At 54.1% G+C, this 26,839-nt stretch overlaps 1 protein-coding gene across 14 annotated transcripts in view; it reads left to right on the top strand.

Annotated features, from left to right (window-relative positions):
* The window catches only part of CACNA1E (calcium voltage-gated channel subunit alpha1 E), an 80,749-nt gene that overhangs the window by 10,781 nt on the left and 43,129 nt on the right, over nucleotides 1-26,839 (top strand). For 13 of the 14 annotated variants that reach the window (XR_014932964.1, XR_014932963.1, XM_085512082.1 and 10 more), the window contains exons 3-9: nucleotides 5,265-5,531; nucleotides 10,568-10,673; nucleotides 10,983-11,122; nucleotides 16,830-16,933; nucleotides 17,430-17,582; nucleotides 17,786-17,967; nucleotides 25,773-25,876. Coding sequence is in view for 12 of the 14 variants with exons in the window: in XM_085512082.1 (XP_085368208.1) it covers nucleotides 5,265-5,531; nucleotides 10,568-10,673; nucleotides 10,983-11,122; nucleotides 16,830-16,933; nucleotides 17,430-17,582; nucleotides 17,786-17,967; nucleotides 25,773-25,876 (1,056 nt within the window). In the remaining 2 variants the exon portion in view is untranslated. Of the gene's footprint in view, nucleotides 1-4,788; nucleotides 4,946-5,264; nucleotides 5,532-10,567; nucleotides 10,674-10,982; nucleotides 11,123-16,829; nucleotides 16,934-17,429; nucleotides 17,583-17,785; nucleotides 17,968-25,772; nucleotides 25,877-26,839 lie in introns of those variants that run through there. The other variant, XM_085512084.1, reaches the window with a different exon arrangement.

The following is a 26,839-nucleotide window of genomic DNA, read 5'->3' as shown; positions in this document are numbered from 1 at the left end:
TGCTGGGGGGTCTTTGGGGTCCCTTCTGACCCAACCATTCTATGGGTCTATGATTCTGTGAGGCTATGAGTCTGTCATTTATGGTGCTTCCTCCCCTTTTGCTCTGTCACGAGGGACATGAGCCCAAGTCAGTTACCAGCTCCCATTGTCCAGAGCCCCAGCCTGGTGCTCTGCCCTTCTTCCCTCTGTTTTGTCTCAAGTAAGCAAACGTGGAAACCTCTGAGTGTTTCTCCATGGCTGTAGCTCTGGGTTTGTGCATTTTCCATGGGACAAATAGAACAGAAGAAGCTGTGAAAAGGCGCAGGCTGTTGCTAGCAGCTCTCGGTGGCTCTTTACATCTCGACAATCTGAGATGCACACTCTGCATCCCAGATTACCAACAAAACCCACTTCTTTTCCCATTTTTTTTCTTCCTTGGTGCTGAAGGAGACAAAGGGCCCCGTTTGGCACCACCTGGGGTTCACTGGCTGCGGTGATGGAGGGCTGTGGGCACACCTGGGGCACCAGCAGTATTCCTACCATAGGATGACTTGAGGTGCATTGGAATGGCTATAGGATGACTCTCCCTGCCTGTTTTACCCCGCAAGAGCAGCAATGCAGGCAGCAGAATGAGCCATGGATGCGCTGTCTCATTGCCTGGGGCAATGCCATATGGCTCTCGTTATGGTAATTCAGCCTCCAGCAGCAGATGAGCCCCGCATCCCTCCCAGGAGTGTCCCCCAGCCTTTATGGGCACACAGTGGGGCCGGGGGCTGTTCTCTGACCCGGGATGAACCCGGTGTCCTGGCAACGCCGCTGCATCCTCCCTGCATGGCTCTGAGCCTGGCTTTGGGCACACCCTGCAGGAATTCCCTGTCGGAGTGTGTGCAGGCAGCGCTGCGAAGCCTCTCCTGTTCCTGCATGGAATTGCACTTCCACGTTGCTGTGAATGCCTCATGCTTTCTGGCCATCTTCAGCTCTCTCGTGTGGGTTGCAGTCCTTCAGCTCATCCTTCCCAATGCCTGAGGTGTTTGCTGCTGGAGGATACCAGCAGTTCCACATTCTCCTGGCTCCTATCCAGGCAATGGGATCTTACCAAAGCTACCCTGCCTTGTTGCTTTAGGGATGGAGCTGGGCTTTCTGTCCCAGTTTCATGCATATAGCTGGGCTGCTGATGGTTCGATTTTGTGGGTGGTGTAGTGCTCAGATAGGAGTTGGGCTGGGTGATGCTTATGGGTCGCTTCCAATTTGGGATACTCAGTGATTCCATGATTTGCAGGAGGCTTCTCAGCCACCCCACTCGTGGTGTTTGCCTGATGGGATCCAAGGATATTCCCTGTGCATGGGGAGCCCAGCACACACCTGCCTTTCTGGGGGCAGGAGGAGGTTCTTTCCCTCCCTCCTTCTCCTAGCTCCCCTTCCCTATGCTACCCACACCCATCCCTCAGCATGGCCATATCATATATTCAATCTCCTTAATATTATTTTCCCTCTGATCCCTCCCTCCCCATTCCCCAACCAGCCTCTCTGGAAATGTGATGCTCCAAACTGGACCCAGCTGAGAAGGGCTTGGCTTCAGGGCTCACTGGCTGGTACAGGCTGCTCTTGGCTAAGGGGAGGGGTCATGCAGAGGGGTTTTGGGGATGGAAATGGGTTGGGAATTCCTTTAGACCTAATGGAAAAGCAGGTGGGCAGCAGTTCTCTGGGTGTGGGGATTGCAGTGTGCCTGTCTGGAGCAGCCAGAGCTGTGAATGCCAATTAGAGCCTGACTTGCCAGGCTAAATAAAGCAGCAGGACACTCCAGGCAATTTATTAATGAGGAATTATATCAGGGCTCTTCAGCCAAGCTGCGAAGCCTCGTGACCCAAGGCAGCGTGTTGCTGACGGCTGGGTGAGACCAAGCCCCTAAAGCACCTCACAGCTTCTGCATCCCCATAAGTGCTCAGGTCCAGAGCTGTTATTTGGTTGGCTTTAAACCTCTTCTCTTTCAGCTTGCTGTTGGACACACAGCATCCTCTGTTGGTGGATCTGATGGATGGGATGCTCCAGTCCCACCGCAGTGCAGTGTGGGGTGCAGTTGACCTGAAGGCTCGGTGTTGTATTTGTACCCTATGGTGACTTCAGGAGGTAAATCAGAGATTGTTTGGGGGCATTTATGCACCCCAGGCACCTCAAGCAGGACTGGTGCCATGCTGTACCAGTATGTCCGTGCTGCATTTTGCTCATCAGCTGTCAGATGTTGTTACAGACAGGTTTGGGGATGCTCTGGGCTGGGTGGTATTAGGGGAATGCTTGTGGTAAGGTTAGGGGGTGGTGGTGGAGTGCTGGGATGGGGCTGTGTCCAGCCATGGGGCTGCAGGGCTGGGCAGGCTCTGGCAAAGGGAGAGATGTCTCTTCCTAATCCTGCAGGTAATTAATCTGTTCTTGGAAAAAAACCCTTCCATTCCTGCATGGTTAAAAACATGCTTCTGAGTCAGAGCCACCCAGTCCCAGTTTGAAATTTGGCCAGAGCAACAGAGATGGTTCATTTGATCCTATTCCCCTCCCCTCCGTGCTTAGTAAAAGCCTTATCTATAAAGATAGATAATGAAATCATGGAGCCTCTTTCTAATAGGAGACCTGCCAAAGCAGAGTGTGTGCAATAGGGATGTGACCCTGGGCACGGCCAGGGCTGGGACGGGCTGAGGTTGGACCTGGGGGTTCTCAGAGGTCTTTTCCATCCCTAACAATCCTACAGTTCCACACAACTTTCCTCCCGCAGCCCGACGCCGGGCGGAGCACCGCATGCTCGTATCGCATCGCTCTGCGGGCGGAGAGCGGCCAGCAGCCGCTAGATGGCAATGCCGGAGCGGAGCTCCGAGATCACCGCACCGCACGCTGCAGCCTGGGGGGCACCGGCCTCCGCCAGGGGAATGGGCTGCGTGCACCTCCTGATGCTGATGTGATGGGGAGAGCAGGGAGGAGGAGGTTCGCGTTTTGCTGTTGTCCTACAGCTGCGAGCCCCGCTCCTTCCCACCCCATCACCTCGCTGCCCTGTGTTGGTTTTCCTTCGCTTGCAACTCGAGGCAGCCCAGCACAGAGCTGGCTCCCGGTCCCCGTGCCGTGTTGAATCATGTAGGCATCAGCCTCGCTTCTCCCTGACTCACAGATCCCGGCGTGCTGGGGTGAGGGTCAAGCCGAGAGCGGCAATAAACATCCTGGGAAGCAGAGCCTGCAGCTCTTGGCACTGCCAGGACTTCTTTTGCTTTCAATCTTCTCTTAAGGAGCTGCTTTCTCATAAATATCCCATCCTTTAGCACCATCTGAACAGGAGAGAAGCTCCCAGCGGGGTCGTCCTGTGCTCTGCTCTGCTGCAGCGAATACAGAGCAGAGTGGAGAGCAAGGCCTGGGTACAGGGCATCCAGGTAAGGGGTGCAGCTGCTCGTGGGGCCAGGAGGAAGGCAGCGAGGTGCATATATGGGCTGGGCAGTGCTGCTGGTGTCTGGCCTTTCCCACTCCCACCCTTAGGTACCAGCTGGAGATGGGCATTGGGGAACGCCTGATGGGGATGGGAGGATGCTTGAGGACCCAGGGTCACTCAGGCTCGAGTGATTAACCCTGAACTTAATGAGCAGTGGTTGAGAGGTGGGATGAGCAGCACTGCTCCAGTGGCAGTGAGGAGGTGGTAATGGGAACGGCTTGCAGATCCTCACCGGTTTGGTTAGGGGGGCTGTAATTAGGGTGGCTGTTGAATTAAAGCCCTGCATGTTGGTAGGGGGACACCCGCTGGGTGCTGTGCTGGTGGCATAGCTGGGGGCTGGCTAACCCCCCCCACCTGTTACATGGCCTATAGAGGAGAGCTGTGGATGGGTGCAGCAGATGGGTGTCCTGGTGTCTGGCTGAGGTCGGGGCAGCCATTCCACAGCCTTTAAAATGCTAAATGCTCCTTTTGTCCTGCTAGGGTGGGTCTGATCCTTCTCCTTCCAGTAATACATTGTGACAACCTGGATCAAAAAGCCACCCTCATGGGTGGAGGAGGGGATGCACAGGGAGAGCAGACCTTGTCCAGATGAGTTAATGACCTCCCTGATTAAGGGTTTTATTTGATTCTGTTTCATTAAGGTTTTACCCTAAGTTGCTACACAGCAAACGCGTGGGACGGGGATCAGGTGCCTGCTGCTGTGTTTTGCAAAGCAGGTCAGCGGTGCTGGGGGAAGAGCATGGATGGGGTGTGGGGCACCGCAGGGCTGTAGGGTGGGTGCTGATCCTGTGGGCACAGAGGGGCCAAGGGCACGGAGAACCCACGGACCCACTAGTGATGCTGAGGATGCACATTTGTGAGCCGTTAGGCTGGAGGCTAATGGATATGGGGATATCAGGTGGATATGGGGACACGCTCCGACCCCATGGGATGGGATAGCTGGGGGCTGCCCCAGTGCCTGTGCACCAATCCCATAGACAAGTGGGGGGAATAGCAGAGCCCCAGTGCCCCGCTGGCTGCGGCCCCACGCACCCGGGAGACCCCGCGTGCCGAAAACCCCTTTGCGGGCATGGAGCGCTCCTTGCAGCGAGGGGTGGGGGGGGGCTCCGCGTTGCCTTTGTTCCCTGCAGACCCTCCCCTCGCCGCTGCCTTCCCTTTGCAGCAAGCAGCTCGTCGCTTGCCAAAAGAATGCACTGGATGGAGCGAGCGAGCGAGCCGGGCGTGCGTGCGCGTGTGTGCGCGCCCGCCCGTGTGTGTTGCAGCCGACTTCATTAAAGGCAGCCAGCCCCGAGCTGCAGAGGCGCGGCAGCCTCGGGTTCCGCGGCCCCGTTTTCCTGCAGAAAGCCGACGTCCATCCCTCGGCTGCAGCGGGGCCTGCAGCGGGGCCGGGGGGCTCCCGGGGGGGCTGCAGAAGATGGAGGCGGCTGGAGGAAGTTGGCCACTTGGCTTCAACTAGGCTGGATCGCGCTGCAACCTGTTCGCCGGCCTCCCCCTGCGCTGTGCTGGGTGCTGTACCGAACGGCGGTGGGGTTGCGGTGGGGCTGGGTGGAAGGGCTCCGAGCCCCCCTGGGTTGGGCTTGGGGGTCCCAAAGGTTTGGATCTGGGGGCGGTGGGGGAAAGGATGGGGCTGATACCCCCCCCCGCGTTGTGCCGCTCCCTCTCCGCGATGCTCTCCCGGAGGGATGCGGGAGCGACGGGGATGAGCATCACCGGAGAAGAGGAGGAGGAGGAAGGAGGAGGAAGGAGCCCCGCAGCCCCCCCTTGTTCTTCCCCCCCCCCGCCACCTCGGCGGTGCCGCTTGGCTCACCTGTGCGCTTTCTTGCAGGATGGCTCGCTTCGGGGAGGCGGTGGCTGGCAGGCTGGGCTCCGGGGATGGGGGCTCCGAGCAGAACCGCAGCCGGCAAGGAGCCGCTGCTCCGGCGGGAGGGTCCCCGGGAGCCTTCAAGCAAACCAAAGCGCAGCGAGCCCGGACTATGGCTCTGTACAACCCCATCCCCGTCCGGCAGAACTGCTTCACCGTCAACAGATCGTTGTTCCTCTTTGGGGAAGATAACATAGTCAGGAAATACGCCAAGAAGCTCATCGACTGGCCATATCCTTTCTGCACCCCCCTGCGAGCCCCCCCTTGCTCCCCGTGCCCGGATTTGCCTTGGTGGCTGCACAGGACACGTGTGCAGAAGCAGCCGGCAGGTAAGCGCCTGCCTTCTGCTCTCCTTTGGCGTGTGGAGATGGGTGCCCTAGCTCCGTCCTCGGGGATGCTCTCCTCACCCTATTGCTGCTGCCCCCCCATCACTCCATCACACAGGGGGAACAGAGCCCCTTTCCCCCTCCCAGCTGACCCCAGCCCCTCCTGAGGCTTTGGATCACCCCTATGCTGCCCAGGGGCTCACTGATCCATTTTTGGCTTTAGGATGCGTGTGGCTGGTGGGGGTTCTGCTTCCCTACCCAGAGCCCCCATCCCACTGGGGACAGCCCCCCCCCCCCGCAGCCTGGCACACTGGGCACGAGCATGGCTGCCCTTACTCCGCAGCCCCATCCCACCCTCTGGAAGTGGGGTGCCCCCTCCCTGTGCTGCACAGAGGTGCTGACTCCCTCTGACTCCTGCTGTGTCTGCTCCAGGGATCGCCCCAGGAATACACCGAGCGGAGGGCATGAATCTCCCACTCCTTTCCCTGCTCCCCCATCCTTTTGCACCCCTCGTGCATCTCTTTCCCCTCCCACCTTCCCTGCAGGCGCCCTGGGAACTGTGCTTGGTCCCCAGCCCTGCTGCATGTCCCTCTCCATCACACCTCTGCCCAGCACCCCGTTCCCCTCCCAAACCCACTAACTTCCCCACGGCCACGCTTTGGCTCCAGGACCCTCCCCGTAGCGCTCTCTGCAGTGGTGATTATGTGCAGCTCTCATCATCGCTTCCTCTCCCTGCAACTTGTTGGGTAACTTGCTGGCTCCTTGGGATGGAGGTGCCCAGCAGATATGGGGTGACTCACTGCAACAGGTGCCCTGGGGACGCCTGTGGGTCTGTCACCCCATGCTGAGCCTTGCTGGGGGCATAACCCTGTGTATTGATGCACTGCAGCCTCTGGGTTCACTCCCTGGGCCTGCTGGGGGTCCAGCTGTGCCATAGGAGTTCAGGGCACTGTGGGTTGGGGGCAGCTTTGTTGAATCCCTGCCATGCCATGCCCAGCCCTGTGCTGGGTGCAGAGCATCAGCAAGGCAGCAGCTGCACTCGGAGCACTGCAGGGTGCTCTCTGGGCCGCTGGCTCTTGTTTTCCAGAATATGCCAAATAATTCATGTGCTTTCCCAGCATGATGTGGGAGGGCTCTTGCTGCTTGGCTGTCCCTCTGAGCCGGGCTATGGGCCGGGGTCCCACAGCAGTGCGGTGCTCACCCGCTGGTTGGTGCATGGCCAACCGTGCTGCAGCAACCCTATGGTGTTATTCCTCCCTAGGACTTGCATTGCAGGAGGGAGGTGGGTTCGTTTGTTAATCTATACTAATTTTTTTCCTCCCCAAAGAAGGGGCACGTTCCTAGGCAGGTGTGTGGAGTGGGAGCTGCATCTTGGTTGCGGTGCCATGCGTGGCTGCCATCTCTTTCCAGGAAACTCGCCCACCCCAGGGCTTGTTGTGCACTGAGCTTTTCAGGGCTTGGCTGCAGGCAAAGCTTTTTGGTGACGGGTTTGTGCCCACTGTGAGATGGGCTGGAAAATAGGGACCTTTGGATGCTTGTTGTATATGCTGGGTCAAGTGGAACGACCTCTTGTAAGACTTGCATGAGGCTGAGCTTTGTTTGGTGGAGAGGAGCTTGGTGCCACCTCAACTTGTGCTACACCAGGATGCCCCAAATGCCGTGCTAGCATCTTTGGGCTGTGCTAACCTTGTAGTGAGGTCTCCTTGGATGGAAGCAGTGTGGCTGTGGTGACGTTGGCCAAGAATGGTGCTCTCCTCTTGGAAGTGGTGCAGCAGGGCCATGAGATGTGAGCACCTGGCTGCAGCCCGCTGCCCAGCATTGCACCTGAGAGTGCTGGGCTCGTGGGCCAGAGGGGGCTGGGATGGGGCGAGGGGAGGGTGGAGGCTCTTCTTCACCCAGCTCCAGTTGACTAGGTAATAGGGCTAAAAATAACGGGTGATTCAGGCCTGGATATCTGCTGGGTAACTGCATAATTATAACCAGCAGCCTCTGCAGTTTGGCTTCCCAGTGTAAATAGGGATGATGCATGGAGGGGAAGGAGGAGAAACACAAGGAACAGGGCTTGGGATTCAGCTTCACGGGGAGAGCCTTTGCTGAGAGCTCTGCTACCTCTTCTGGAGCTGCTCTTTTTGGGTCTTGGTGCTCCAAACACGAGGCAGCCTCTGGCTCGGCTGCAGGAACGTCTCCTCTTCCCTTTGCTTCTCCCCTCCTCCTGAAGCACAGCCTTGCTTCTCCCACTGATGGCCAGGTCTTGAGCCCTGATTTTATTTGTTCTCTGCCTGGAAAGCTGCAATTCAGTTAGTGCACGAGATGGGCTGCAGCTCCGCTCTATCTGCTCCGTCCTTCATCCACTTAATCGCATTTGACACGATCCTCTCCCTCCCCAGAAGAACCAGATGACACGGGGTGCTGCCGGCTCATCCCCAGCACACCATCCCCAAAGCATCATCCCAGGTGACCTCCCCGTGCCCATGGCTTTCCACTGCACTGATGGCCGTGTTGCTGGTGGCCCATTGCTGCCTCATCCCATGAGGGATCCATGCTTTGGTGCACCTCACGTGGCAGTGATTTGGGGTGAGTGGGTGTCCCCCACCCGGGCAATGAGTGTCACCTGGGGACACCACAGCCTCTTTGGAAGAGCATCGCCATGCTGTGCTACTCGGGAACATCTCCCCTCCACCAACCCAGGCTGCTTTCTGTGCCCTTCATTCATCGGATTGCTTAAAATGTTTTCTTTGGGGAGGGGCGAGTAGGTGTAATGGCAGGGCCATCTCTCTGACAGCCGGGGAGAGAGAGGCTGCCTGTCAGATGGTGAATTTAAACAGAGGCAGCTGTTGTCATGGTGATGCCAAGTTGCATCCTGTTGCCTTGGCAGCCAAAGTTAAAAAACTGATGTTAAGGCAGGAGAATCACATGATGCCGTTCTTTTTTGTTTGAGAAAAAAAAAAAAAGAAAAAGAAAGGAGGGGGTGAATAGGAAAAAAAAAAGGAGAGAGGGCTGGGAGACCCAATGCTGAACGAGGAGCACTTTGTGGTCATTGCTCTGTCTGGGTGCCTCCTGCTTTCCTGCTGAGGACCGAGAGATGGGCATATGGGGCAGGGGAAGGGCTGTGTTTGTGTGTGGATGGTGGCTTGGGAGCAGCAAGCCCAGGGGTGTAGGATGTGAAGATCCATCACATACACACGTGGGGAGCGTGGAAAAGCCTGCAGTGCAGCAGGTCCTGGGTGGAGAATGGAGACTGCCATTTGTAGGAGATGCTGGAGCAGGGTGGAATCACTCCTGCCCTTTGGAGATACCCAGGTGGCTTCTGCCTTTTTCTTCTGCTCCTTCATGCCTGAAAGCTGGGGGAGGTGTGAGCACCAGGCTCCTGCTGGGCAAGGGGGTGAGGAGGGCTCCCTGCAGCTCCCACACCTCACCCGGATCCAGAGATGGATTCATCCATCCACTTGGTGAGGTCCAACTGCTTGGCCAGGTCACATCACTGGGCCACCAGCATTGCAAATCCATCTTTGTGCTCTCCTCGTGAGCAATATCTCCTGGGTGGGGAATACAGGCAAGTTTGGCTTCTCCATCACCATCACCCATCTGCCTGCACAGTGATGGTCATGGGGATGTTGCTTGGGGACGCTGTGGCATCAGGCACCCTTTTCTCCACCCTGGATGGGAACCGGGCTTCAGGTGTGCCTGGGGATTAGCAGACTTGCTAAGGAAACCAGTCAGCTGCTCAGGGGCGAGGGCATGGGGAAAGGAGATAAATCAATAAGAAAACCTATTTTTGTCGGCTCCCTAATGATCTGCCCGGAGAAGCCAGACGAAGGAGGAGGAGAAGGCTGAAGAGAGATGGGTTTTCATTACCAGCCTCTCAGGGAGGTGAACGCAGTGCTGAGATCTGGGGGGCTGGGAGGTCGGCAATTAGACACCTAATGAGAGAGGAAAGGCTGTGAGAGCACCACCCTGCCCTGAGCTGGGAGGACACTTGGTTCCCCAGTAGGTGAGGGCACTGCAGCAGGGAGGAGGCAGAGGTGGTAAATGCCTTTGCTGAGGAGCTCTGGGTGTTCTTAGGGGCTGACCATGCTGTTCCCTCCCTTCTTGGCTTGACAGTGCCAGGGGACCCACACTGCAGCTGCCCCTCCAAAGCTCTGTGTTAACTGATCACAGACTTTCAGGAAAACGAAACAAGAGACACCAAATAGGCTTGTGGTCGAGTGCTGCGTCCTCTGTGTTAGCTGACGTTTGTGGGTAGGGAGTAAGGAAAGAAGGCAATACAATCCTTGCTGGAAGGAAGCCTTGAGGGGAAAGTTTTTCAGTGCTGGCCGAATGTGGGGAGATGTTCTGGATGCTCTGCATGGAACCTGCGTGCTGCAGAGAGCTCCCCTGGTGTGTTTTTAACTTATCAGCCATTAATTTCCCTGAGTGGCCTTTCAAATGTTTTGGCTGAAGCTGCTCTGGCTCCTATCCCTAAACACATCCCAGCTCCACTGAGCCGGGCTGCCTGCCCATGGCAGCTCTCCTGGACAGGGCCGTGACAGTAGTGACGTGGCCGCAGGGTTTTGGCAAGGTGCACGAGGTGCTTGGTGGTTGGTGGGTGGCCACTGATGGAAACCACAAGGATTTGGTCTGGGTGCTTCCCTGCTGTGATTCTGCCCTTCTTTTCCTCTGTGATGGGTGGCCAAGACGGGAGTTTCCATGGCAAGTGCTCAGCTTGGTGTCATGCCTGGCTCTACAATGCACAACCCCCGACAGTGCACAACCCCAGACTCTTTCTCAGATGAAGCCCAGCCTGGTCACAGCTCAACTACCCACCTCCATGCTCACATCTATCCCCTGGGCACCCACTGCAGGTGCCATCCCAGCAAAGCTATAGGGGAAAATGGGGTATCTGTGGGGAGGCTGGGGGGCTGGTGGCTCCATCCCACTTCTCTGCTCCTTGACTTCTCCCACTCCCTTCGAGTATATGATCCTGGCAACCATCATTGCCAACTGCATCGTGCTGGCCCTGGAGCAGCACCTCCCGGAGGACGACAAGACACCAATGTCACGGAGACTGGTGAGCATCCTTGTCGGGGCCCCTTTTCTACCTGATGATCTGAGCTCATTTTGGGGTGGTGGGTCAGGAGGTGGAAGGTGGGTCCAGGAAGTTTTAAAGACCCTAAGAAATGGCACAGAAGTAAGTCACAGCTCTGCATTTCTTGTCTTCAACTGATGCTGTCTGAGGAAGGGCTGGGGAAGCTCCCAGATGAGGAAGCCGGGATGGGATATGGGATGGGGTTGCTGCAAGGTGAATCTTCTCTCATGTGAAATGCTTGGTGATGTGTGCACTGTGCCCTCTCACTGTGCCCCTGATTCCTCTCTGCAGGAGAAGACGGAGCCATACTTCATTGGGATTTTCTGCTTTGAGGCTGGGATTAAGATTGTGGCTCTGGGCTTTGTTTTCCACAAGGGCTCATACCTGCGCAATGGCTGGAACGTCATGGACTTCATCGTGGTCCTCAGTGGGTGAGTCAGGGGACACCGATGTGTGGGCACGGGGCTTGTCCTGGTGGTGACATGAAACTTGAGGGGGGCTGCAGCTCCAGGTGATACTGGCTCAGCATGTGGGATCCGTGCTGGGGGTGGTGATGCATGAGCTGCGCCAGGTGCTGGTTGTCACTGCTTGTGTCACCTGCTGGGGTCGTGGCCCAGATTCAAGTCTTGCTTGGGATACGATGAGCTGCGCTGGTGACGCAAAAAGAAGTGAGCAGGTGTCGTTCGTTGGGCTTGCACTGACTGATGGTGGCTATTGGCTTGAGCAGAAGCAGCTCAGGGAAACTGAGGTATGGGAACCTCAGGTATCTGGGATCCCTGTAGAGCTGTTGGCTACAGTCCCATCTCCTGATATGGATGGCATACGTGGGATGTGGCATCAGTTTGTTGGAGGAAGGGGGACAGTGAACCTGCTGCTTGGGACATGGCGATGGGCATTGTGTGCCCACAGTGGCATGGCATGGGTGAGGAGTGTGCTTGTTGGAGACATCCTGGTTGGAAGGATGGGTCGTCCTGGTGGCATCTCTGGGGTGATGCAGGGACTGGTGAATGGCTGGAAATGCCCATGGGCTGCCGGCTGGCCTGAGCATCCTTTGGGGCTCAGCCAAGGGGAAATGCCACGTTTGAGCTGGGAGCTCCACCGTGAGCCTCTCGGGCGGATCGGGGTGAGCCGGCTGCAGCCCAGCCCGTGCTGAGTCAGCGCTCAGCAATTACTCACACGCTGGCATCGCCGGCTCCTGCCTGCACTGGGCCCTGTGCCAATGGAGCAAGCGGCCGTGCAGGGCTGCTGTTGTGCCCACAGGGTGCCAGCCCCCAGCATTATGGGACATGCAGAGTCCGCTTCACCGCCATGCCCTCTTACATCCTGCTTTTGGCTCAGACAGATGGAAACCCCTCCCAGAACTGCCCGTGCAGCTCTCGCTCTGAGAGTTGCGTGTGACAGTGACAGCTTGCCTCCCTGCCAGATAAACCAGCGCGTGTGTGTTGAGTGTTCTGTGTTATCAGTGGCTTTCTGCAGCGAGCGGTGCCGGGCTGCAAAGCGGCTCGCAGGCAGCCGTGGGAGGAGCACGTGCTGTGATGGGAGGGTGGCAACGTCGGAGCGCCGCAGCGGCCTCGTGAGCGCGGCTGTGGACTAAGACTTGATGGATAAGTCTGGCCAGATGTCTTTGGGCTGGGGAGAATGAATGTTCTAAGGGATGCATGGAGATGCCTGGGGTGCGTTGGGGTGTTGTGAGTGTCCTCAGGATGCGCCGAGTGCTTTGGGATGGTGATGCAGAATAGAGGGCGTCCATGGCAGTGGTGTGCATCCCGATGTACCACTGTTGCTGGTGACATGTGGTGCTCTTTCTTTTAGCATTCATTTAGCCATGTAAATCAGGCAGGTGCTTTATGAGGGTGGCACTGTGGCCCAGGCGCTGTGTTGGGGTGCCTGTGGGCAGCAGGCACAAATTAGCCTAACGATGGGCTGCTAAACATGAGCGTCCTCCTGGGACCCCATGCAGGAGTGGATGGCACCAACGCGGGTTCAACTGGTGTTTGCTTCTTATGTCAATAAACCCAGATTTTTCATCTCGGTGGAAATCAACGCCCACCCCAAACTCCCTAATGCTAAAGCTTCCACTGGGGAACTAATAGGCGCATTTGTAAACCCGCTCCATTTGTAACCTGTGGTTTCTAAATCATCATCGCTGCCTGAAAAACAGCCCGTTCTCCCCCAGCCAAATATATTTTTCTCAGAAAACGTGCATGAAGTACCTTCATGCATTGTGGAGCAGAACAGAGTGGAGATGGGGACGGCGCATGTTGCCCTGGGGATGCTCACCTGGTGTGCTTTGAAGCTGGGCTTGGGACCTGCTTGGTGCAGTGGTCGGGGCCATGGTCAGTTCTTTACTTGCAGCCCTGGGAGGGAGATGCTGGAGCTGGATGAACTGGTGATGGAGCATCACCTCCCTGCACATGGGGTGATCCTGCTGTTAGTGTAAGGAATAAAAAAGCACGATCAAAAAGCAGCTTGGAACAGACTGGAAGGAGCCCTAACACCACAAGAATGGGTTAGCAGAATGGCTTAGATGTCATCTATCTGTACAGGGGAATGGGATTTTAGGCTGCTCGCCTTGGTCATCTTCTTCCCTTTTTTCCTTTAGATTTTGGCCATTCCCCCAGCACAGTGATTCCCCATCTCCTGTCCCCAGCTCTTCCTTTCCAGGACAATTAGTAAAGTGTTTGGTCTTTCGTTTGGATGAATAATTGATTCCCGAGCTCTGTGAATGATTCATGGGCCATATGCCATGGCAACAGGATGTGCCTGCCACCGGCACCTCGCACAAAGGGCAGACTGCAAGCATCAGGGATGCGTTAGAGCCAGGGGGCTCTGGGGGGGCCCTGTGTAGGGGCAGGGCTGTGCTGTGGGTTTGGGAACGCAGGCATCCCCCCCATCTTGCTCCAGGGATGGCTGGGGAACCTGAGCGGTCACCCTAATGCTCCTATCACTTTCAGCTCAGGGTTTCCTGGAGCAAAGTGCTGTTTTGGTGCCGTCTGAGATGGGACCTGCAGCTCTGCAGCCTCACAATTCACTTGTGTTGCGGCCCCAAAACCTAGAAAGAGTGTGGAAAAAAAAGGACAGAGGCTTTCAGGTTGTACAGCATCCCCAGGGCTGGGTTGCTGAGTGCATCTGTCTGGGTGTAACATGCACTAATCACAGTGATCTCTGCAGAGGAGGGGTCGGTTCGCCAGCCAGGAAGGGTTAGAATGGGCTAAATCCATCAGGTCCCTTCCTGTGAGCTGTTTGACCAGTCTATTAATTATGCACTCATCTCCCTCATAGAGTCAGGTGGCGGTTCAGGCCTTGAGGGGCCTTTCCACTTAATTATAAATATTAATTTATGTGCCAGCCAGCACCCTGCCTGGCCCAGATTTGGAGCTGGGATTTGTCTGGCTGCACTGGTGGTTCACTACCACCCTTGTGTGGAACCACTGGGGGATGTTTAATTCAGCTACTCTGTGAGGTCAGCATTTGCTTGGGCTCCTTACTAGGAAGCACGGCCCAGTGGTCCCCAATGCTGAGGTTCATGCTAGGGTTATTGAGGATATTTCCAACAGGGTGATGATGCAGAGCTGGGTGCACCAGAATGGCTTTGTAACCATTGGACATGGCTTGTGCCATACCCAGCGCACATCACATTGATCACCACTGAGTTTGGAGATGGTTTCCCCACTCAGGGTCTCATCTCTTGCTCCGGGGGCTGCAGATAAATAATATAAAATAACCCCCCAGGTTGCAAACACAAAGCATTGGATTTTCTTTTCTAATATATATATATTTTTTCTCCAAAGCGTGTTTTTGTCTGCTGGTGATTGCTCGCTATTCAATTATACTTTGCGGATTAGCATATATTTCCCATCCTGCCTCCTCTCTCATTTGCATCCTTCCAATAGATCCTCTCTGCTGCTTTCTCCACCTGAAGTCTCTCTTCCCCCTTCCTTCCGAAGAAGCAGAGCTCGCCCCTTTGCCTAGGTGACCTATAAAAACGCCTTCACTTCTTCTTTTCTTCCTTTTTTTTTTTTTTTTTTCTCTCTGGTACATATGATGAAAAGCATGAGATCATTGGGATTTTTATAGCCCAATCTGGCAGCTTTTTTCAGATAACTTGGATGGTGAGATGTAATTTTAGTTTGGGTCCTTGCCTAAAAATAAAGAATAATTATTAGTACATCAGACGTGGATATTGTAAGTGTTGGGGAAGGCTTGAATTGTTCTGCAGATAGCAGAGCTGCTGCCCTGCACAAGCACTGAACTCCATCCCATCCCCAGTGGGATGCTTGGTGTTGCTGCTGCCCAACCCTGGGGCGATGCTCCCTTAGCAGGCTTGGTGATGCCATGGGTTTCTCCCTCGCTTTTGGCTTTGAACTCTTGCTTCCAATTTCACTTTGGTTTATTGTAGCTGATGAAGCTTTTCATGTTCTGGTGGCAGTTTTAAAAGGGAGAAGGAAGGCTGCAAAACCAATGTGATATGGGTCTGACTGTGTGGTTTCAGAGCCAGGTTTTTCCCTGAGCAATTTGGCCTGGGGAGGTGAGGAGCAAGTGGTGAAAACAACGTGGAGCAGAAGTGGGTCGCACCGTGCTGTGTGGGTCATGGCACCAAAAAGGCACGTGTAGAGGTTAATGAGCAATTAACTAATGTTGAGTGAGACATCCAGAGCAGGAGGTTTTTGGGTGTACAGGAGAAGCTATCAGGGAGAGGCAATGTCTTCTATTAGAGGCTTGGAGAAAGCAGACAGAAACCAGGCTCGCGTGCCTGAATGCTTGCTTGCTTTTTCCAGCACCTCAAATGGTCTAAATTTAGTCCCATGCAGCTGAGACCCTGCACTGGGCTGCGTGGATGCTGAGCAGGAAGGATGCATAGACACCTTCGATCAGGAGAAACATCAGCAGTGGCACTGCTATGCTTGGTGATTTTTCTGACCCACCCCCTCCATGACACAGCTTGTGATGTCCCTTGTCCCCCTGCGAGGACAAGGAGCACGTCACCTTGCCACAGAGGAGTCCCATTCTTAGCAGTTAATTTGGAGCGCGGTGGAAGCTCGCCCTGAAATCGTGTGAACCTTGCCTGGAGGCTCCTCACTGAGGCTGAGCCCTTCAGACAAATCTGGGTTAGCAGAGGACTTTGCAGCCCGGGTGCTCAGCTCCTCGCTTTGCTTCCAGAGAGCTGGGGTGTCTGACCACTGCTGGGAGCTGGGGGGATGCTTGGTGCTGTGTGCCACCAAGGGTGCAAGAGCTGGATGTGCCATGGGTGAGCAGCTCAGTGCACTGGGGCTGAGGGTGCTGTCGGGGTAATGCAGGGACAGGTTTGCTGCCCACCCCTTCTGCAAGCAGCCTGGTAAGCCAGTAAGGAGGAAGAGGAGAGTTGGGAAGCGGGTGGTACCAACCTGCTTGCGTTGTGGTGCCGGGTATCCTAGGAAACCAATCTGCCTTTTGGGGGGGGGCTGGGACCTACGTACCTCGGGGAGCATGGCAGGGAACGTGTGCTAATTGCTCCGTGCACCAGAGAGCCGCTCTGGCCTGTAATTAGATGAATTAGTGGAACAATGACCCAATTTCCCTCAGTTTTTTGGATTGCCGCAAACATCCCTGAGGTTGCTGCCACCCTCTGTTCCACTCTTTGCCCCCCGATCCCTGGTTCTACCTCCTCCTCCTCTTCCTCACTCAGCCCATAGGGGATTGACCACCTGCCCTGGTGACGTGCTCTGTGCTCTCAGTGTCCCCTCTCACTATGGGCACCTTGGGCACTGCCAGTCTCACAATGTACTGGTTCCCCTCTGTCCCAGTTTGTTTTGCAGAGATGTTTTTTCTGTTTTAAAAGCAAACTCTGGAGTCCTTCCTGTGCTTTCCAAGGGCATCAAATTTTCATTACTGTATATTTTTGCGAGGCTTTCGGCTTGTTCCCTAAGGAAGCACCACATGTTGAAGGAGCTGATGCAGCTGATGGCTCCACGTGTGATTGGGGTCAAGAGTTGGCCATGGGCCCCATCCTCAAGTGGCATGTGGGCTTTGGGGAGGTGTCAAGAGTACCCGCACTGGGTCCTGCTGGTGGGGACTGCTTCATTGGATGGGAAGCAGGTTCCCAGTACCCAGCCCTGCACTATGGGGCTGTAATCATGCTTTCTTTGTGTCTACCTGCAGCATCCTTGCCACCGCTGGAACACACTTCAACACGCACGTGGACCTGCGCACCCTGCGGGCCGTGCGTGTGCTCAGGCCTCTGAAGCTCGTCTCGGGCATTCCCAGTAAGTTGGGGGCTCCCAGTTCTCCTCTGCTTCCCATCTGCCTTGAGTTGCAAGGAGACCTCATGCTACTTTGGTGACGTGGTGTGGAACTGGGAGGAGAGGCAAAGCTTCCTGCTGGCCCTGGTGCCATGTCCTCTCCTTCGACCCAATGGAGCTTTGGTGCATCCTGCTACAGGGCTCAGCTCCGTGGCCAGGAGGTGGTGGGTGGATCCTTCCAGGGGATATTTCTTTTATTTTGGTCAAGATTTCCTCTGCAGGAATGGAGATAAATAAAGAAACCAGACTGCTACTGTGGCTGAGCCTCCCTCCCCTGGGTACCCAACAAGCACCGTGTAGTTCCCCCTACCCCACTAGCTGTTGGTGTGGAGGGAACTGGGGTGCCTGGTTCGGGATGTTGTGCTAGGAAACGATGGATGCACCATCTGTCCCACTGCCTACAGGGTGCATGTGTCCCAGGTATGGGCTGCTGATCTGACCTCCCTCTTTTCTCCTTCAGGCCTTCAGATTGTGCTGAAATCCATCATGAAGGCCATGGTGCCTCTCCTCCAGATCGGCTTGCTGCTCTTTTTCGCTATTCTCATGTTTGCCATCATCGGCCTGGAGTTTTACAGTGGGAAACTGCACCGAGCCTGCTACACAAACAATTCAGGTGAGGGAGGCATCCTGGGTTGGGCACAGTGTTCTGCTATCCACGTGCTTATGCAGTGACCACCAGGGGTTGTGACCTGCATTTTGCTTTGAACACTGCGAACATCCCTTGGTTGCCCATTTGCTCCCAGGTTCTCCCCTATTTCTCACCCCCATTCCAATGGATATTTATAATAATTATAATATATAATTGTGTGCTTGCAGGTGAGCTGGAGGAGCTGGACCCTCCCCACCCCTGCGGGGTGCAGGGTTGTCCGCCAGGCTATGAGTGTCGGGAGTGGATTGGTCCCAATGATGGGATCACGCAGTTCGACAACATCCTTTTCGCTGTGCTGACCGTCTTCCAGTGCATCACCATGGAAGGGTGGACCACAGTTCTGTACAATGTGAGTCAGGGGCTTTTGTGGGCAGCTGGATGTGGGGATATGGGGGGTTTAGAGGCGGTATTTAATTGGACTGGCAAATTCTGAGATCCTGAGTGGTGGAGACCAGGCAGGGGCATTGGACCACATAGCCTTGAAAGGTCCCCTTCCAACTCAAATGATTTTGTAATTCAATGAGATGGGATTGGTGCATCCCTTTTGGGGAGGAGATGGGAAATAAAGGGATTTGTGCTTCATGTTCCACTTGGCCAAGGGGACATCCCATCCCCAGCTCTGGGCAGTAACACTGGGCAGGACATGGAGCGGGAAGAGCATGTGGCTGCATCTTTGTGGGCGATGGGTTTCATTTCATGGACTGGAAGCAGCCGTGCCAGTTCTGTTCCCAGCCTAATTTCAGCATCGCCTCCGGCGTCATTGCACCAGGAATGTTTTTATACCCTGGTTCCCATAACGCCTGGAGATTTACAGAGTGGTTTTGCTCTGCGGGAGGCAGATTGGATGGATCGCAATGGGGAAACATTCTTCAATATTTGCTTTGCTGCAAACAGGAAGGCTGTTTTGTAAGCTGGGTGAAGGCTGTGTGCTGCCAGCATCTGGGATCCTGTTTGTTTTGGCGATGCAAGAGGTTCTAGTTGGCATCTGGGGGGCAAATGGGCCACCAAAACCCAGACTGGGGGAGCAGTCATTGCCAGGGCTTCACCTACAAGAGGTGATGACTTCATGTTGTGTCTGGAGAGGGTCAGGTTGGACATCAGGAAACATTTCTTCTCTGGAAAGTGGTGATGTACTTGGCACAGGCTACTCAGGGAGGTGGTGGAGTCACCGTCCCTGGAGTTGTTTGGGAACCATAGAGATGTGGCACTGAGGGACATGGGCAGCAGACGTGGTGGGGAGTGGCTGATGGTTGGACTTGATCTCAGTGGTCTTTTCCAACGTTATGGTTCCAACCTTGTGGTTTTATCATTCTATGATGGTTCTTGCCCTGAGGTTTTGTTCTTCCTCATCCCAATGGAACTGTTGGTGTTGCATCTTGTTGCTTTGATGGGAAGCTGGGCAGAACTGAACCACTTGGGAGACTGGAATATAAAGAGCATTTCTGGTGCATCAGTGGGCTTAGAGACGTAACCACATAAATGTGTACAGCATGAAGAGGGACTTTCCCTTGCAGAACTACCTTTGGGATGGCTGGGAACCAGGGCTAGCCCATTCCTTTCCTGAGTGTCCCCACAACCCCAGTTTGAGTCCTTCTGTCCCCATGGCAGCTGGGTGGGACCCATAGCTGCTATGGATGTTCAGGGATGCCTCAGGGCCTGAGATGCAAGTGATCTTCCCGGCATCGCTGGCCAGATGTGCTCTGTCATCACATCCCTGATGGCTGTGATCTCCCACTTTCCTCCCTTTCCTGCTCCTCGCACAGTTCCAGCTATTACTTACCTTTAATGGAAGTATCAGGGACCTTCTCAGCCGCTAATTGAGTGAGGGTTTGGGGCTTGGTGGCAAATCACTGCTGATTCACTTCTCCCTCAGCTGCCTCTTGTCCTTCCATCGTCTCATGGGGATGCACGGCTCTGGGCTGTAAAATGGGCTTTGGAACTTTTATTTATGGGGAAAAAAAAGCAACCACAAATGAGGACATGTGAGCAAGCATGTGTATGAGGCTGAGGTCCTCTGAGGAATGCTCGCTGCCTGCAGGTTTGGGGGGGTTCAGCCATTGGGTGCAGCAGTGAGAAATGGAGCCCTGTTGGGTTAGCAAGGAGCTTTGCAGAGGAGAGGAGATGGCAGGCAAAATGCTTCAGCAATCTCTCAAAGAAATTGCTTACTATAATATTCCCCCGTGTAACTGGATTGTGATTTTAAGAGCCACTTTTCCCCAATTTCACTCGGTCTAGAAGCGCATCTCTCCGAATATGTAGAAAGCATCATGAAAAAGCTAATCAGCCCCGTGGTGCTCTCCACGTGTGTTATTCTGTGGATGCGCTCAGCTCTCTCACCTTGTTTTCCTCACCCTGCCTGTGTGAGATGCCGCCTTGCTATGCAGAAATCACAGTGTGATTGAGGGGAAAAAAAACAGCAAAAAATACCTCATATTGAGGACACATATTGGGTGTCCTTCCCTTTGCCCATCCCTTGAGGGCTTTGACTCCTTTTTGGAGAGCTATGGGTCACCCCCCACTGTGTGCTGTGGATGTTGGCTGCATGGCATAGGGACCGGGCATCATGCAGAAAGCTGCTTGGTGTGGGGTTGATGCTGGGGTGGGAAGCAGGCAGACCCGATGGTATCAAGGCAGGAGGCTTGGCACAGCCCTGATTTGTGCACAGGGCCACGGCTGTTAGCAGCGATGGGTAAAACCATTTTGCCTCCCAGGCATTACAGCAGCATCCGTGCTGCTAATTAAAAATGCATGGCAAGGCATCAAGGGAGCTGACGGGCCACAGCTGCTTGCTGTAAACCCAAAACCCGCCTTGTTGACATGATGGATGAGTTGGGGGTGATAAATACAAGGGGTCACAATGCTGTGCCTTTGGCTCTGAGGTCCCGAGCATCACTCGTGCCTTTATCCCTATGCATTCCCATGGAGGGAGAGATGCTGGTGGGCAAAGGTGGAGGGAGATGTGTTGGAGGGAGCCAAGTGCTGGGTTTTGCAGGGAAGAGGAGCTGAGGAAGGGCTTAACACCATCCAAACTTTTAACCAAGTGTGCTGTTTTTCCCCTAAATGGCTCCTGGTCATTCAGCACTGCCAGGTGAACCCAGTGATGCTTCTGCATACACCCCAAGCAGCCATGGGCAGGGTGCTGGTTTTCGCTCCCTCTTGGCTCAGCTGTTTGTTAGCACTTCAAGCCAGACCCTCTCCTTCTTGCCAACTGTTCCCTTGTTTTTTTTTTTCCCCCTCTTTATTTTATTTATTTTTTTAATGTGTGCGCACTGAAATGACACAGCAAGAAACAAACTGTGTCTGCTGGATCTGCAGCTTCGAAGGCTTGCTCTGCTGAGAGCTGCCTGCTTACACCCTCCTCCTGCTTGCCAAGGGAACAGAGCAGAACCTGATGCTCTAGTGCTGCCCTATAAGGACAGAGGGTTTCTGCCCCTCTTTGTTAAGCCCAGGGGCTGTGATTCCATCAGTGTCCCATGGAGGGTCTTGTTGGCATCCCATGGAAGGCTTCATTGGCGTCCCACGGAGGGCCTCATTGGTGTCCCATGGGAGGTCTTGCTGGCAACTCACACAAGGTCTCATTGATGTCCCAAGGTATGCAGTGCTGGGGAGCCTGGATGTGATTTCTTGGCAGATCAGAGTAGAACAGAACCAAGGTCAGTTTCCACACCCATATCAAGCACTTTCAAAACACTTAATTTTTCATAATGCTTTTAGCAACGCGTTGTTTTCTTAGTCTGAAATTGAGACTTCATTTAGAAAATGGGAAAAATGAAATATATGGAAGCTCTTCCCTGTCTCCCTGTTCCTACCCAGCAGGATGCAAGCCCACACAACTCAGCCCTCATCAAACATCCTGCATCCCATTTTGGGACCCTTGGTACCCTGGGATCTGCACTGTGCTAAGGGCACAGTGTTGGGCACCCACTCAGGGCAGGATACAGCCCTCCAGGGCCCAGCCCTTGCTCTGCGAAGGAAATATACCAATTTCCTCATTAACCTAATTTGGAGAAGAAAAGCATTTTCATTCAGATCTTGTACAGCACTGGGGTCACTGACAGATACCAGGCACAGCTGGCGGGGAGTGAAGCATGGCCCTGCACGCAGGAGATCAAATTATAACTATTAAAGGGAAGAAGGAGATCTGTTACTGTGCTGAGGAGCAGCAGTGGGTATCAAGGTCTTGAGGGAGCTGGTTAGGTCAGGGGATCTGCTGGGAAAGTTCTTTAATTTCCTTACTTTTTTTTAAAGCATTTGGCTGGATTGTGATGCTGTTCCTACTGGTCTGTGCCAGGGAGACACAGTGCCAGCTCTGGTCCTCAGACCCCACAATATTGGGGTCTGGGAGGTGATGGTGTGCACAGCCTCGCTGTATCTGCTTGTAGGCCTTGCTCCCAAGCCGTCTTTATTCCCTAAGCAAGTGGGTTATGGTAATATCTGAATATTACCCCAATCTAATTATGTGCCATTTGGGTCTGGATTAGAGCAGAAATCGCAGAGGCTCTCCTGATGCAGATGGATTTGGACAGAGGGGACGTGGCTGTGCTGCTGCTCAGAGCAGGGACCATCTCTGTCTGTCCAGCATCACCCTTCTTTTCTTCGCACTTTCTATCAACCATTGGGAATCCAAAGGTGCCCTGCAAAGGCAGAAGGTGCTTTTTGCTTATTTTTAGGTAGAAAAAAACGAGTTTGTGGTTGTTTTATTATTTCTTTTTCACAGCACAGCAAAAAAAAAAATAAAAAATCCTAAAGTTTCCCATGCTGAGGGAGGGTATGTGTGGGCTGCGAGCCTGTGCTTTGCATTTGACGGCAGTATATATTTAGACTTCTTTAGATTTCTGGCCCCTGAGTGAGACCTGCTTTTGCAGCTCCCTGTGCCTTTTCATGCCCTTTGGAAATAGAGGAGCTGCCGAAGTAACAGGGTCGGTCCATGTGGGGGTTTTGGTGCCAGCACCATCACCCTGGTGGCCTGAGCTGGTGAGGTGGCCTGGGTTATTGGTGTGCTTTGTGTATGTCTGTGTCTCACGCATTCCTGGAGGTGGTAGTGAACACACATTGTGGTCAGGCGGCCAAGGAAGAGTGTGGATGGGGGTATTTTAAAATGGAGCAATACACAATGGGCTGTCAGAGAGGTGATGGAGTCTCCATCACTCAAGGTATTGAAGAAAGGTATGGATGTGGCATTAATGGGCATGAGTTGGTGGTGGGGCTCAGTGAGTCAGTCTGATGGTTGGCCTTGGTGATCTTGAAGGTCTTTTCCAACCTAAATCATTCTGTGATTCTATAATGAGAAGGTTGTTGCCTTAAAGTGAAGGGAAGAAGGAAGACCAGCCATCAGGCAGCTCCTGAGTTTCCCAAAGACTTTGTATGAGCAACGGGCCCATCTCCAGCACAAGGCCAGAGGCAGGGAGGAGTTTCTTCATTTAAAGGAGTTGCAGCTTTGGTGTAGTCTGGGGATTGAACTACCCATGGTGAGGCCTCCCTGGACCCTACATGAGATGTCCTGCTGGGTCCTGAGCAAGTGGAAATCCTATGTGAAGGCATCAAGGTGGTGAATTACTGTCTGTGGAAGGGAATAAGGAGAGAATGGTGCTCCAAAAATAAAGGAAAAGGGGCTACTTGGTAAAGAAAATGATTCCTTTGCACCAAAGAAATTGGGAAGTGCCAGAATTCAAGCAACTTGGATCTCATGCAGAGTGCTCAAAGGAGCAGTCAGTGGTTTCTCACCTCTGCCAATCACAGAATTGTTAAGGTTGGAAAAAAACCGAGTCCAACCATCAGCCCATCCCCACCATACCCACTAAGCATCACTCGGTGCGACATCTGCCCTTTTGAGCACCTCCAGAGACAGTGACTCCACCACTTCCTTGGGCAACCCATTCCAACGCCTCACCACTCTCTCTGAAAAGAAATTTCTCCTAATATCCAACCTGGAACAAGGGGATATTTGGGCACAGACCCCCACACCAGGTGGGCATTTCACCCAAATTACTGGTGAACCCAGTGGCAACAAAAGGATGGATAGGGTGACCAAGAAACGTGAGCATGGCCAAAACCCATCGTGCCCACCAGCTTGGCGATGAGCATCATCCCCTCTTCATTTAGGGGGAGCTGGCACATAGATGGCAGGTCTGGTCCTGCATATTTATAACAGCTCCGGCATGTTGGGGGAGGCACCAGCTGACTGGGGAAGAGTGAATGCAGTGCCTATATTTAAAAGCGGGGGGAGGAAGGAAAAAGTAAGGCAGGCAGGAATAGGGCTGCGAGCCTGACCTCAATTGCATGCCATTTCGGAACAGATTTTGGAGGCGAAAGAGGAAAATGAATCATGGGTTTGCCAAAGGTAGGTCACGCCGGGCTAACCTGGCATCCAAGGACTGGTTTTCTAAGTGCAGGAAACGTGCAGAGCTGCTTGTTGTAGTAATGCTTTCCCTATGGGGTAGTGTTGGCAAAGTGAGCTTGTAAGAAGGAAGCAGCACCAAGATGGGGCTGGGTGGTGGTTTAGGGCTCTCAGGGTGAGTTGTTGTTGGAGGAAAGCAAGGAACTCGGGTCTTTGTGACTGGAAGGTGCCAGCATGGAGATGGAGGGGAAAGAGGAGAAGCTTGCAGGCATGATGGTGAGGTCTCAGCAGCATCATGCATGGATGCAGCAGGACATGTCAGCATCGCATCGCTCACTTGGGTCTCCAGTGTACAGGGATGATGAACTGAGCCTGGGCTGGAGCAGGGGAGGGGCTGCTAGATGAACAAAAAGGGAGAGGCAGTCATGCAGGAGAAAACTGGATGAACCTTGCTTGAGCTACCAGAGCACAGCCTGGGAATGGCCACAATCACCATCTATAAATACATCAGGATGAGAAACAGGGAAGAGAAGAGCTATTTAAGCCAAAGGTCAATGCTGGCGAAAGAACAAATGGATATAATCCATCCACAAATAAATTTAGGCTGAGACTCAGGGACAACCATTAGAGTGGTTGCCATTTCCAGTGGGAACAGTGCATTTTTCAGGGTTAGACACGCTTCAGCTTTGAGGTGGGGAGGTAGTCTCACTGTCTACTATGGGTTTGAGAAGCAGTGGGAAATGCTGAGCTTCTTGGGGAACAAAAGGGCAAATGCTGACAATCAGAGCAGGGTGATGCTGGTCCCCAGTGCCCCCAGTTTAGTTGTGCCTACAGGGCACAACAGGTGTGGGGGAAGATGCCTTCTTCACTTATAGGAATGGAGCCCCTGTGCTGAGAGCCTGGGGGAAAGCTCCAGGCTCTCAGGCCTGGTCTTGATGGGGAGTGATCCCAGCATGGGTGGTAGATGCCCAATGGCACCTCAACAGCAGAGTGGGGTCCACCACTTGTTCCAAGGGGTACACAGTGCCTTGAACGCTAGTGCCATGGGAAATGGTGCTGTTGGAGAGCAGTGTCCTGGCACTGAGACTCATGGGCAAGTCCAAGTGTTTCTGGAGAGCAACAGTGAGTATGGGCTGCATCATTCTCATCTCCTGGACTGGAGACCAGCCTTAGGGAAGGGGCTGGCATGCAGCACTGGTGTATTTCCCTGCAGCAGCATCCTTTTGTGTTCTGGTTGGTGCCCACAGCCAGACATACTGGTGACCCCACTGCCCATGTGGTGGTCACCAGAGGTGCCTACCTCCCCACTTGCAGGCTCCTGTGCTGGCCGATGGGGAGACATGGTACCAATGACTCAGACAGAGATGAGGGCTTAATTAGCACGGGGAGAGGGGGAAGAAAGAGAGAGAAAAGAGAAAGAGCCTTTCATTGCAACAAGATTGATGCCACCTCCCCCAGACAGTCACGTTCTGCCGCATCACCCTCCAGCCTGGCGTTATGTGCACAGTGCCTTACACCGGGGGACAAATGGGGCCGGGGAGCGGCTGCGAGGGATGAGGGGGCATTGCTTTTATTAAAAGCTTTGTTTGGTGAATAATTGTCTGGAGCTGCAGCCTGCTTCATGTGGTCAGAATGGAACTGTACAGCGGGATGATGGCAGGGAGCCCATTGTCAGGGTTGGTGAGGAGGTGGTCACCCCAAGGAGCTTAGTGTGGTCAGTATGGGAGGAGAATCCTCCTGCACCTGAATTAATGTACCCTCTGCCCCAGAGCTTGTGCTGAGTGTAACGCCACGCCTGTGTTTTCTTTCCCCTCCAGACCAATGATGCCTTAGGAGCCACCTGGAATTGGCTATACTTCATCCCCCTCATCATCATTGGATCCTTCTTCGTCCTCAACCTTGTCCTGGGAGTGCTGTCAGGGTAAGCGAGTCACCATCCTCCTGGCATGCGCCTGAGCCCTGCACCTGGCTCTGGTGCTGCCACAACCCCATTCCTTGCTGCTCCCCTCCATGCCTGTCCCACAACAAGGGGCTGACGATTGTGGTGTTTTGATGTGCAAGAAGTTGTTGACTGTGACTGGGAGGGAAGAGACAGAGGCAGAGATACAGAAATGCCTGAGTTTGGGATGTGTCTGTAGCCAGGTGTTCATTTGCCAGCTGATGGAGCATGGTGGGCATGGGATGGGTTTGGGGGCTGTTGGCTGGGGATACCCAGCATCACATGCACATGGAGGGGGACATAGGGTAAAGACTGTCTCATTTCTGATCTTCCATGTGGAACAGAGATTTTCCTCCAAGCCATCAGGCTGGCCTTGTAGAGAAAAAGGCTTCTTGTTTCCATGACAATGAACCGTGGCTGCATCAGCGCATCCCCAGCACTGACAGAGGTTGGCGTGTGGGGAGAGTGGCTGGTGGTGAGGCCATGCAGAGTAAGGGCAGCGGGGCATGGTGGGTGGGATGCTCCTGCTGGGGTGTTATCAGCAGCCGTATAGAGCCTTGAGTGTGTTCCAAGATGCCCTTTTGGGCACGGGATGGCTGTGTGGCCAGAGAACAGCCTACACTGAGGAGAAAAAGAGACTTCTTTGCATGTACATCATACGATTCCTTGATCCTTGTTTTGAGTGGTGTGTGATGTCAGGATGCAGGGATCAATGTGGAAGCTGACCATCTCCTTCTGTCCTAAATGTCCCTATGAGTTCAGGTGTAATGGTGATGGCATGGTCCCCCCTTGATGTCTGTCCACACCAGGACTGTGTGGGGCAGCCCTTCTTACATCCACTGAATTGGATGCAGTCACCTCAGGCTCTTCCCAGGCGCTGGCTGGTATTTCCAATGTTTGTTTATTGCTGATAGGGTTTGTACTGGGGAAGGATGCAAGTGGGTG

The sequence above is a fragment of the Coturnix japonica genome, chromosome 11 (assembly GCF_054131305.1).
Source record: "Coturnix japonica strain WE chromosome 11, WE-NBRP24, whole genome shotgun sequence".
Classification (NCBI taxonomy): Eukaryota; Metazoa; Chordata; class Aves; order Galliformes; family Phasianidae; genus Coturnix; species Coturnix japonica.
The sequence above is the reverse complement of the archived record's forward strand: the minus strand, read 5'-3'. Positions and strand labels throughout refer to the sequence as shown.